Source organism: Pipra filicauda, unplaced genomic scaffold (assembly GCF_003945595.2).
Source record: "Pipra filicauda isolate LSUMZ 115617 unplaced genomic scaffold, ASM394559v2 scaffold39_size4671491_pilon, whole genome shotgun sequence".
In the NCBI taxonomy this organism is placed as follows: domain Eukaryota; kingdom Metazoa; phylum Chordata; class Aves; order Passeriformes; family Pipridae; genus Pipra; species Pipra filicauda.
Genome location: NW_024104531.1, coordinates 2,839,779 through 2,853,362, shown reverse-complemented (window position 1 = coordinate 2,853,362; position 13,584 = coordinate 2,839,779). Strand labels below are relative to the sequence as shown.

The 13,584-nt window shown below is 34.5% G+C and overlaps 1 protein-coding gene across 1 annotated transcript in view; it reads right to left on the bottom strand.

Annotated features, from left to right (window-relative positions):
• DNAH5 (dynein axonemal heavy chain 5) overlaps window positions 1–13,584 on the bottom strand; it is a 113,426-nt gene that overhangs the window by 79,550 nt on the left and 20,292 nt on the right. Inside the window, exons 13-22 of the mRNA XM_027738976.2 lie at window positions 12,890–12,975; window positions 11,784–12,105; window positions 9,019–9,225; window positions 7,176–7,347; window positions 5,802–5,947; window positions 3,545–3,707; window positions 2,809–3,051; window positions 1,760–1,950; window positions 1,579–1,678; window positions 140–276 (exon numbers count right to left, since the gene is read on the bottom strand). Coding sequence (XP_027594777.2) covers window positions 140–276; window positions 1,579–1,678; window positions 1,760–1,950; window positions 2,809–3,051; window positions 3,545–3,707; window positions 5,802–5,947; window positions 7,176–7,347; window positions 9,019–9,225; window positions 11,784–12,105; window positions 12,890–12,975 — 1,767 coding nt within the window. The remainder of the gene's footprint in view (window positions 1–139; window positions 277–1,578; window positions 1,679–1,759; window positions 1,951–2,808; window positions 3,052–3,544; window positions 3,708–5,801; window positions 5,948–7,175; window positions 7,348–9,018; window positions 9,226–11,783; window positions 12,106–12,889; window positions 12,976–13,584) is intronic.

Genomic DNA, 13,584 nt, shown 5'->3' with positions numbered 1-13,584 from the left:
ACCATACTACACTTTTTCATTACTGTGTTTCATCACAGCTTTAAATGCCCACCCTTATTGCCCAAGGTAAAAGTAATTAAAAGTAATACATTATTACCCCTTGGATAGTCATATTAAATGAACATCTCAATTGTCTTACCCTTTTTGTAGAATTGATAGCACTGCTGAGTAAAGATACTAATTTTATAATTTCTTTGTTCTCTGAAACACTCTTGAAGTAGTTTTGGCTTTGTACTGGATCAGATGAACTCAGTGATGCTGCATCTGATACACTATCTATAAAAGCAGATTCCAATACAAAAGCAGTGTTAAGACAGACATACTGTTTAGACCAAGTAAATTCCTATAGACAAAAACTAATGACATATTTTTCAATAAACATACATTTTAAAGTTAGGTGTTCTTATTAATCAAAAAGGCAACTAGAAGTCTAGGAAGCCACATTTAACTGCCACAAATTCATAAACCTCTCCATTTTAGACAAATTCTTCATCTAGGTACCGTGTCAAATATGGATCAAATTCCACTCCAATCTTTCAAACAATCTTTCCTTTTCTCTCATGCCTCCACAAGGTTTATCCTCTATACTTCACCAAGATTTGCATTGAGCAAATCCATAAGTATTTTTTATTTTCTGAAATATACCACAACTGACAATTTGAAATACAAATTAACATTAACTCTGAGAAGATGATCATAGCCAGTCCCCAGAAAGAAAGATAAAAGGAAGGTCCATCAGTTAGCAAATATCAACAAGTTTGAGTTTACCATCATTTCTTATTTCATCTCATGCAAGAGAAATTCTTAGTTTTGAAAGACTAATTTAATTTCTTAACCAGTTCAAGTATTACTGTCCTACTTTTTAAGTGTATAAGAGTGCTAACTTTAGAAGACTCAAATGTATTTTTAAGTACCTCAAGTACAATGTAGAACAATTAATTTGGCTTGATTTTAAACCATTTCAGAGAAAGAAAAACCAGCAACCAAAGATACCATCTTAAATTTCCCTGAACTAATATCTTCAATAACTTAATTCAACATCTGATCATAAGACAGATTAAGATAAAATCCTTTCAGAAATTCTAGTCTGTTCAATCCTCTACAAAAGCCTCTCTCTGCCAGTGTTGCAATTTATACAGATATTTCTATTCAATACCAGGTTTTGTGTAAGTTCAACTTACCCTTCTTAAAGGAATTTCAACAAAAGTTTTAAGATGCCATTTGAACATGCCAAGTTACAAACCACACTGGCAAATGATGAAATATCTTTTGTGTAGCAATAGTGACTACAAGTGTTTTCTATGCTGCCCACGTTGGCACCCTAACACTCTTCCACCTGTCGCAGGTAGAACCCAAAGCAGTACAACTCTCCAAGAAGCACAAAAAAATCCCTTTACTCAAAGCCACACAAGGACAAGTGGCAAACCTGGTTTCTAATCACGAAGAGATATCTTCTCTGAGGCACTTTAAAATCTATGAAGATTTTGATGTATTTTGTAATTACTATCCTTCAACACATTCTCTATAAATCACATTTACCTAACATTCAAATTTAATAATGTCAGAGTTTATCATTACCATGGATGTTTTTTTTTCCAGTCTCTTTCATTCCATCATCAGAATCGCTGTCTCTGCTCTCACACCACAACACAGCAACTTTTCTCTCTAACATTTTCTTCTGAGGAAGAAATAATATTTATTTTCTGTTTGCAGCAGTTTTGAAACATTAGTTTTAAGTAAGGTTGTTAAAGACACAAACCTTGGATCTTCTCTCCTTACTCCACTGCCCAACTCCTTTCATTACTTTCACAATACTATTTACAGTTTTATTAAGCATCTGCTGTACCTCATCCAAAGAGGGTGTCATGATGATATTAGGGATAGATAAGTTAATACTAGTCCTAATCATAGGACAAGCACCTTTTTTCTGCTTAGAAGCACTGTGATTTTCTAAATGCAAGATAAAAACAGAAGAAAAAAACAAAACAAAAAAGGTTGTTCATATTTTTTTTCAAGACATCAAAACAGACATTGTATTGATATAAAACAACATATATATATATATATATATCTCCTAGTGTTGAGTGTAATTTCTTAAGGGAAAAAAGATTCCTCAGTAACTTATAAGATGTATTGCTAAACTCTACAGCAGCACAAAAAAACCAAGTGCCAATCTATTTATCTCCATGAAGCTCCTCTTCAACTTGTTCTTTGCAGCTAAACTCTGTTTAGCAGACAATTCTGTTATCTGGTTTGTAATCCCAGTTAGAATATTAGACTGGGCACAAAACCTCCTTAGAACCTCATAATACTGTATGTCTTATATGCTATAGAAACCAAACACAACTGCCTTTATTTTTGTTTCTTAAAGGAATGTAACAATAAAACACTTCAAAAGTGTTCCATCACTGTGTATAGAAATATCAGAAGGTAATTAATAAGAGAAAGAGAACACACCTCCTTCTCTATTGTTTTTTTTTAATACAGTTTTATGTAAAGCCAAGATCAAACACTTATGAAGTCCAGTTCCAAATAAAATATGCAGCTTCAGAACAGTACAGTTAGTGCTAAGAGCATTGACTAAGAACAGTACAGTCAGAGCATTGTAATGACACGTTCCTACTGCCACAGGAAAAGAAAAATTTTTTGGGAAATATACAATGATAGCAATTTAACAAAAAAGCTTAACCAAACTCCCTTTGTTTTACCCTCTTTTACACTCGTGACTCTTTTTATACAACTATGAGATATTAAATTTACATATTTCCTTTTATAGCCTAGAAAAGCAATGTACTGCAATATGGACACCTAGGAAGTTGATTGTGGAAGATGTATGGATGCGCTTGCGTAGGGTCTCCAGAGTGTTTCGAATTACTTTCAAAAGGGCATCAATATTACGATTATTGAAGTAAGAAAGCAGTTCATTGGCTTCTTCCTCTAACTTTTCTAAATCCATTCTCTTCCTCTTGGCTGTAGGAGACAGGTCAGCCCATATCTCACTGGAATTTTGGGAGAAATTCAAGCTTTTTGATCTTCTTTCCTCTTCTGTTGCTAAAACATCATAAATCTAGTTAGTTAAATTGACTTAAGGGACTTGAAAACACAATATAGCATCACCTCCACAGGGGTCCAAAATTATTTTTAAAAAGTGCAGAATAATGCATTTGTAATCTGTACCTGAATGTAACAGTCCTTTTACTTCTATCCACCTTCTCTACTCAGTAGAAACTGGCATGACTCACTAAAATTCAGACACTATTTCTTATACTCTCTCTCTAGGAAGTGCAGCAATTAACCAAGGCCTGTAAATAGCTGCTCCTATGGCATTAACATTTCAACATGCAAGTTAGATTAATAATATTAGCCTATTTTGCAGATAATAAATGATTGTTAAGTGATGCGTTTCCCAGGCAAATTCAAAGAAAAGTCTTTAGACATTAGATACTCTTCAGGACTTCAGTCAGCTAAGCTACAATATCCCCCTTCACATACTGTCATCATGAAAAAGAAACACAAGCACCCATCTTCAATATAATCTTCTTACCTGTATTTTTGAGCTTTTTTTCACCACTAGGAACAACTGACCTCTCATCTTCTTTACTGATCTGTACCTCGGTGTCAAGTAACATGTCAATCAGATCATTAGCAGCAGCTTCCACCAGCGAGCTTTTTAAATGTAAAGACTGAGAACCTTTTACACAGAGCTCCTGTTATCAAAGTCAAACAAAGATATGCTCTTATCTTCACAGTTCTTATGCCAATTTCACAGTCATAGCAGCCTTTATTAACACAAATGTCAAAGCCTAGGATTTGTGAAAAACCAGATCAATATACAACATTATTTCTAAATTGATTTGTTCCAAACTATTTAGTGTTGGATTCTGTGATGTGCCAAACAAAACATCATAATTGTCTTTCAAAATTGCTTTGGCTTTTTCCCTAAATCACATCATTCATCCACAGTTAATATCATGAAACAATGTTTATAAAGCCTAGTTCCACTAAAAGGCTCCCAAAAGTGTTTCTTAATTTTCTTAACTTTCCAGTGTAGACATGGAAGATTTAACATTTCTTTTAATCGTTGCTATTTTGCATTAATTGGCTGTACCATAATGAGTATTAGCCAATCACAGCTCCCATTTACATCTAGATAGGAGATAAAACCTATAAAAGCTGTATTTAATACTAGAAAAAAATCAAAAAAATTACTAACTGGAGAGAGAAGGAATCAAAGAATGAGATTTAATAAAATTCAGAAATCTACTGAAGTATTGTGCATCTTTTTTCTTTAATAGTTATGGTAAAAATTGATCAAGTATGCTTCAGCTAACTACAATTTTTAACTATAATGGCCATTTAATTTTTTTCTTCTTTGTTATCTTATATTTCTTTCAGCTTAATCAAACCTGGCTACCTTTGTTTAATTAAAAATCACTATTTGGAAAAATTGAACCATTTACAAGTTTCAGTCATTTCCAAATTTTATGACACAATCTTTGACCTTCGTATTATGATTCTGTCTAGCCAAGAGAGAAAGCAGATCTGATTTGCAATATCACAGCAATTGCTAAACAAAGTAGTCTGGAATTTTTCCACTGGATAACTATTTTTGTTGCAGTAATTTCTTTAGAAATTTAAAGACACATCTTAGGTGATAGAACTTATTTCTAGTCCCTTCTAATTAAAAACTACAATAAGCTTAAAAACGTTGTTAGTGTTTTCATTGTACCTATACCTGGGGTTCATATACCACTTACTCTGCTAACTCAAATCAGTTGGCTGTTGTGGTGGTGTAATTGCCATGTAGCAGTTCAAGTTTTCAAGCTATCATAGAGTGCAAAGAAGTTTTTGTGCTCACTGTCACATGTTTTTGCTCTAGTGAATATACATTTTAGTAGCTGCCCAATCAGGAGCAGCAGGATCAACACAAACAACCATGGATTATGAGGTTTACAACCAACCATTAATTCCATATAATATTATCTAAAATTTTACTTTGTATTTAACAACAAGGTGAACTGTTACAGGGGCCAAAAGAGAAAAGACTAAATCATTAAATACACTAAGAAAAGCAAAATTTTCATTTGTAGTATTTAGTGCTACAAGAGACCAGGGATGGAGTTTACCTACATGACTTTCTAAAATCTTTTTCAAAACGAAGTTTATTTCAGGAGAAAACACATTAGACATTATACCCTAAAATGCCAGAATATCACACTATTGCCTCATGAAATAATTCTGACATCAATTTTATTATGACCTTAATCAACTTTCTAACTAACAATTTACATGCTTACTGCTAATTTTCCTCAACATAAAAGTATTTTGATGGGGTGCAGGAAGGGGCTCTTCACAGAACACCTTCACCCAGGTACTTCTGCATATATTTTACACACAGTATTACCAACTCAGGATAGCTTGAGATTAACAAAGATACTCAGGATACAATCATTTCCATAGTATGTACTCTCTTCAGGCATCAGTGCCTTATTTAAAGGCACTAACAAGGAACAATGAAAAAAAAGATACTGTCACAGAGGTAAAACATTCTAATGATATCAAAGCATAAAAGAAACATCATACAGTAGTTGGTTTGACATTAAGAAGCTCGGAAAAGAACATCTCAGCTCAGACCTCTTTGCATTTGGTACTTTTGTTCCTTTTTAAGGTCCCAGCCAAGCAAGCAGGGATTTCTATGCATATCCCATGCACACTTCATTAATTCTGCATTCAACATTTTTTATCTCATATCATAATTCAAAGTCATTAAACTCTTCTTTATGAAATTTTTTTCTAATAACCTTAGTCTTTTGGAGAAATTCCTCACAGCTCAGTGGTTCCTCTTCTGGCAACTTACAGAGTGGCACTCCATTCATTTCTTGAAGGACAGCATCAATACGAAATTCAACCAAGTCATTCACTCGATCAAGCAATAACTCCAGCCCAGCTTTTGAAGCAAACAGAAGATTCAAGGCAAGCTTAAAAGTTTGAAAAAATAGTCTTGCTATAGTCCTGTTTAAATTTTTACTTCAATAAACTACCATACTCAATTCTATACGAATTCTACACCTTAATCAGTTTACTTCAAACATCTAAACTTTTACGGTGAGCTTCACTACAGAAATCATAATTGTCTTTTTGCATAACATATGCTTACCTAGCATATGCTATCTATATGCTAAAGATAACTATAATAGTATATAAATATATTATATCATTATATATTATTTAATATACATGTAATTGTTTTATATACAAATATATATGAATAATTTTAAAGTATATGTATTTCAAGTACAAATACATTTAATTGAGGGCTAAGAATATTTCATCTTGTCCTATAGCTTGAACTAGTTATCACTTGGAGAACCTACTAGTAACAGAAACTTTTGGCAAGTAAAATCTCTATGCTTCAAACAAACATTAGAAGCCAAATAATAGTTAACAAAAAGCAATCACTAGAATTTTCACAGTTTAATAGCAATATGCTCTCAATACTGAAATTGAAATAGCAGAAAGGTCCCTGTTCCAGACTCAAACTCCTTGTATTATTCAAAATTAAATTGAGTATAATGTCAGGTTAGCATCCAAAATGCATTTTAATTTGCCATTTGAACTAAAGAAAATTCCTGCTCTAACTGCTTATATAATTTCAAAAAACAAAATCTGTTTGATCTAGTAATTAAGCTGAAACAAAAGGAATCTGGTATCTTAAGTAACAATACACATCTCAGTGCAAACCTGTGATAAATCTTTCGAAAAGACTACAAGTTTACCTGTTTCCTAAAGCTGCTGTCCAAGTACACATTAGTTTTAAAGATAAAAACATCTTTTTAAAGATGTTAAAAAACCAAAAGATTAATATGAAATGCTGTTGAACTCAATGACAGTGCCAACTGAGTTGAGGTATTATTCTGTGAGAAATTGTTTTGTACATTATAGAAACAAAAAGGCGAGACTAGGAAAAGTCTGAAACCCAGGAGCTCTTTTAAAAAGTAGCTATAATTCCTTGAATTCAGAATACAAAGAATCTTTTGCACACTGCTTTATGCTTTGTATAATCCTAACTGCCATCCCATCCATGTTGGTAAAAATTTGACAAACGTGAGACAAGAAGAAGATGGTGTTATAAAACAGAGGTTTCCTGCAGTACAGGAGAGGTTAAAATGACCTACCTAGCTTGTAAAAAACTGTATTAATGTATTTCTCAATATTCAAGGATGTCCAGGTCAGTAACATTAGACCTGGCTGGATAGCATCATCTATATTTGCTAATCGAGGAACCATCAGTTGTTCAATAGGGTGTTGTATTTTCAGTTTAATTCTTTTGTATTCTGCCAGCATCACCTGAAATAAACAGAGAATAAAAACATTAGTTAATATACACTGTTTTGAATCCTTTCACATACACATATTTGTGAGAACTTAAACTAAGACAGTTCACCGGGATGTACATTACTGAAATTCTTAGGAAGCGATAATTAGTTGTTTAGGAAAGGTTTTCATAATTTTTTGGCAGAAGTTTACTCTTTGTTGCTCTTTATATTAATGCAAGTATTACTTCACATCAAAATCAATCTTTGTAGATTGATTGCACTGGCTTTGGTTGAGATGGAATTAATTTCTTTCACAGTGGCTCACATGATGCCATGTTTTACATTTGTCACCAAAACAGTGTTGATAACACACTGATGTTTTGGCTATTGCTGAACGGTGCTTGTACAGCATTGAGGCCTTTTCTGCTTCTCACACTACCCTGTTGGTGACTGGGGATACACCAGAAGTTGGAAAGGAACACAGTCAGGACAGCTGACCCCAACTGACTAAAGGGTTATCTCATATTTACAGCATCATGCTTAAAAATAAAAGCTGGGGAAAGAAGGAGGGAGTGGGACATTCAGAGCTACGGTGTTTGCTTTTCCAAGTAGTTGTGATATCGCCTTGTTTCCCAGAGATGGTTAAACACCAGTCTGCCAATGGGAATTAGTAAATTAATTCCTTATTTTGCTTTCCTTGTGCATGCAGCTTTTGCCTTCCCTATTAAATTGTCTTTATCTCAATGTACACGTTTTCTCTTTTAACCTTCAGATTGTCTCCCCCATCCCACTGAGGGGAGTAACAGAGCACCTGTGTGATGTTTGGCTTCCTATTGGGCTTAAATCATGAGATAGAAAAAGGTTGCAAATTTCAGTCTCTAAACAGGTGTTACAGAAAAGAAAAAGCCCAATTAAAAAAGTACACCTAAGTGAACTTTTCAGCAGTTCTAATAAGACCAGCCTTACCAGAACTTTAATATAGCATTCACTTTCTAACGCATCTTTAACCCGCTGATCTGGTTTCACATGTTTTGCAATAACTTTATGACTTAATATGATTTTTTTCATTTCAAAATCAAATAATCCTTTAAAGTAATAGTTTTCTGGATACCTATCTTTGAATTTCCATCTAGAGTCATCAAGAGCCTTCTGTTTATAGCAGACAAAATGATCCAAAGGATTTACATGAGAGAAAGGGAAGTTTTGGCTTCTCTTTTTTAAAGTATTCCACAGACATCTGTGAAAAATACTGGTGCCAGAACAAAGCTGCTCCTTGCTGGATGTTTTACACTTTTACTGTTTACCTTTACTGTTCCTCCCTCCCAGCTATCCTCTCAAAACAAAGTCTGTCCAATGTTGACTTCACTATTGGATGAGAGACAAATTGCCTATCATTTAGAAAGCAGGCAACAGCATGAGGCATCTTGTAAGCCCCCCTTCCTCCCCATCCTCATCTCTCTCCCAAACTCTGCATGTATTTCCCTAAATACATGCATCTGAGAAGTGACTTCACAGAGAGCATGAAGGCCAGAAATTCTTTTTAAAAGTCCCTCAGGACAGTCATACAAATGAAAAAATAGATTTGTCAATGTTTTCTTATTGCATAATAGTTGAAATCTTCATTTTTCCTCTTCCATAGGTATAGAACCTAGACATCTTAATGTATGCTACACATACATAAAAATAACTAAAATAAACCCACGTGCAAATTGTTGACAATCTTCTTATACCAGTCTCTCTGATGTTGAATAATACTTGCAAATGGTGGTATTTCAAGGCACATGTGAGCCATGCAATCTGTTTCTCTGATTAAAGTTAATATTTGAGGGTCAAAATTCACAAATAATTCTCCTGTTTCTGGAGCTTTTACCAAGAGAGTTGCCTGAAGTCCTCTTTTAATTAATTCAATCTGCAGGAAACAAAGTCATCATTCGTGATCAGACAAGTCACTACAATAAAATACTTTGGTCTGGACATAAATATCACTTTGGTAGATAATAAAATCCAGTATTGCTGACAATACGGATTGATATGGTATGAATCCACAACAAAAACTTATTAACACAATCTATATGTACCCAAATGCTTAACAACATAACTGATCTTTATCTGACAGATATTTTTTCATTTGTTCTTGGATATCATAAGCTGCATTCCACAGTCCAAAACCAAATCAGAGCTACAGACTTTCTTTCTTCAACTATCTTAAATCTGAACTCTCATCTCCTTAGAACTTATTACACATTCTACAATGAGGCTGCACTCAACCTTCTAAATGAACGGAAGTGTTCTTGGATAACTTCTTCATATATCTTTTGAATAAACTTATCCCCATTTCTCCTTTTGTTTGTTTTCCAATACCTAACAGATAAACCACACTCCAATTTTAATGGTACTCCTAATTATATCCAACCTCTAAGCAAATCTTTTAAAAGATAAAAATTAATGTTTATTATATTTTGTGATTTTTTAATCCTTAAAAGGAAAGCCTAATCATGCAATTGGTTTAACTACCTGATTTAAATGTTAGAATACCATTTGTTCTCTATGTGAGAAGGGAGAGCATTCATAAGACCATGACACATGAAAAATATAGCTGATAGCAGGAAGAAGTCCTGCTTTAGGCAGGGAAATCTTTCCTACCCTAAAAACTCTGCTGCTATTCCTATCTTCCTACTGTCCTTTTGGCAACGTAATTTTATTGTTCTTTATTCACTCCTCAAATTTCATGTATCACATTACATTGAAATGGAGCTTGGTTTTAGGCAATAGTTTCAAAACCCATTGATATCTTTCAGTGTACTTTCTTTTTTTTATGGAACACAGAAAATTCGCACTGCCTTTCAATGTCTAAACTATAGATGACTATACTGCTTATTTCAGCAGTATTATGTATTATCAAGACATTTTACACAGCATTTTTCAAGAAATCATGTAACCATGTTTTGTCAGTGAAGTTTTCATGCTCTACCCACTAGTCTCAGAAAAAAAAGCACAACTCCCTTAGATAGAAGCTCAATTTTTTCTGCAAAGTTCAATAGAAAATCTTACTGCACTCTTTTTTGGACTTCAGACCCATTATTCCCACTACCAGCTCTTCCTCTCCTGTTTATGTATTTTTTCCTCAGGTAATTTACATCATTAAGGTAACAGAAATTGGTAATGGAAATAAAGGGTACATTGAAGGTATGAATCTTACACTGTTGAAGAATTATAGTAACTTTCACACTTCTAGGTATTGTATTATTTTAATACGTCCAAGTTGAACAGCATTTGCTATAGCACAAAAATAATGGCCTTAAATCTTATGCTATTTAAAAAACAATAACAACAACAAAAACCTGGATAAACAAGGTAATCCAGTAACAAACAGACAAAAGGAGGGAAAAATGTTTGGAAATATCAGAAAGTGCCACTTCGCTTAACTATGTACACTGTACGGAAGAGTAAAAAGTAGGAGGAGCTACCGCCCTATTTCTGTTCCGTTTGTGTTCCCTACAGGACACTTCTCCCCCTCTCGTTTTGCTTTTGTTCGGGAGTAGAGCAGGAGCTCCACCTTGTGTTCTGTGACACTCATGTCCACACCCGTCTGCACTCTCGTTTCCTCGAGAGACAAGACTACTGATCAATAGTCACATTTTCCTGCCGTAACTGGTAGACAAGTGAATTGATGTTAAAGTGGATATACTTTTCATATATTTCCGCATGTGTACGTTTCAAAATTTGAAATTGTGATCCCACCTTTTTTCCCACCTAATGAGTATAGTGTTGCAACAGGCTTAGCAAAATTATATGGCTGCCAAGCATGATTTGATTCTGCTATTGGAAAAACCAGACAGTTACTTTTAGCACAGATAACGATTGAATCACTGATTACTCTTATCTCATAAAGAAAGGCACCAGTTCAGGTGCCTTGGATGTTACAGTCATTTTGCAAAAGATGAAAGGCAAATGTGCTTGACAGCTCCATCAAGGCACAGTATGTGTCAGAAAACTCTTCCCCCCACACACAATGATCTTGTATCAGAGTCAGAAGAACATGGCAGAGATGGAGAGGCAGCTGAGCCTACCACTGAATGTTCATTATACATTTCCATAATAAATATTTTACTTTCTAACTTCTTAGTTATAATGAAGGTCTTTCAGTTGTTCCCAAATTTGGCTACAAGTGCTACAGGCCCTATTTCTTAATAGGAACACTTTCTTACAAAGTGCCTTTTCTTATTCCATCTGTCACTTAAGAGTCATCCTAAGGCTAAAGTTTAGCACACCTGACTACTGCTATTAACCAGACATTCCTTCACACTGCTGTAACCCAGCATTTCACTAAGGTCTGAAATGATGGGAATCCAAACTGGCCTGTAAAGTAGGATGTTATTACTCTACCAACAAAAAAATCCACCACCTTTTGGGGTTTGGGTTTGTTTTGGTTTTTTTTAATATCCTAATCAAAATCAACTCTCTTACCTGCTGAAGCCATTCCCTGTGGTAAATCACCTCAAATTTCATAAGAACTTTTGCTACTTTGTTGTAGTTGCGGATTATGAGCTTGCCATCTGGTGTTTGCAGAACTGCTGGGTGCCTTTGGAAAGTCTCCATGGGCTCTTGGATCCTATGGAATAGATGGCGTGCCCACAAGATCTTACCAGCTATTGGAGGCAGATTACGGGCCAGTGGAGGGTCCTGCTTGTGCCTGCTGTAGATCTTACAGACTGTTTCGATGTCATGGCCATAGTTTTGAAATATTTTCTGATACTTTTCATCGATGCCAAGATTTGGAATTTGTAATCTGCTTAAAAAAATAATTATTATGAAAAAAATTCTTTCAACCCTTCTGAAATCTTCTAACGCATGGTTGGAAAATACAGTTGTTCCAGATTCCCTTGCATGCTACTTTATAACTACTTTATAACTCTATAACCACTTTAGCAGCAGTTTTCAGTTTGAACAAATGCTGGCACAACCTGATTCCAAACAACCAAGATTTACACCAGATGATAAAAGTTTTCCAAGTAAGCCTACACATTTTCTGTTTTGTCACTGTTTTCAAACACTGGGCTGAAATTATGTGCAGCAAACTCTAACCAATTCACCACTAGCAATCTATTCCATTAAACACATTATAATAAAAGAACTGACAGAATAAAGAGCAAGGCTGCTTTTCAACAATGTTAATTTATCAAGACAAATTTCACTGTTTCCTAACAGAAGCATTTTCCTCTCTCCTAGCAGCACTGTGGTAACAAATTAATGTCATTGTTCAAGCACAAAGCTAAGGCAAATATGCTAACAGACACAAAGTATTCCTATACTGATGCTAATTTTGAAAGATGAACTTCAAAGTCCACTTACAGTTCTAATTTTCTGATACAAAAAAATATGGCTGTTATTTATTCAAACCACGGAAAAGGCAACCCTCAACAGAGCTGAAGAGTTGAGTGAGAAGAGGTTGAGTTGGTTTTGTTCATATTTAAGGAGATGCCTCCTGCTCTGCTCCCCTCACTTTCCACCATCCTCAATGTCTCATTTTCATTGCCTGGCAGAGTTTTAGCAATCTAGACAGGACATAGTACCTTTCAAATTTCTGCAACGTACTCAGTGCCCTTTGAGTGTTCAAAATATTTTCCAAGGTGATGTCCATGAAAATCCTTAATTGATCCTGAAGAAGAGCAAATAATTCTACATCAGAGAAGTCCATAAGGCACACACATCAAATATGCCAGGTATTATTTGACAGGATTTATTATGCAATATATTAGAAGCTATTTTTTTATGTGAAAATATTCTCAATAAGTATTAATTTTCCCTTTCTTTCTTCCCACAATAATTAGACAAAACACAGTCAGTTTTTGAGGCATTTTCTTTCCTTGCTCCCTCTGTAGCTGTGCAACCAATAAAAGCTTTTGTACCCAATGTTTCACCATGCTGAGAGGCCTCAAAAGAATGCTTGCTTACCTCTCTGGCAGCCAAAGCAAGACACACATTTAATTTTTTTTTTTTTCTACAGATACCTTTTCCTTCCACCAGCTTGTGATTTCAGAATTATGGGAAAGTTAATTATCTGACTTATTTGTAATATGCTCCCATTCACTCAGTGAAATCACCCATTTTCATGTTACTCTTGCTAGCGTACACTAATGAAAAATCCTTTTGTTGGAGGCCCTCAATGGCCTATTCCATGAAACTAGTCTGAAAGATAATAAAAGGAAGCTTTAAAGAGGAGATACATTAGAATAATTTTTCAATTCCAAAATATAAACTTTGAGAT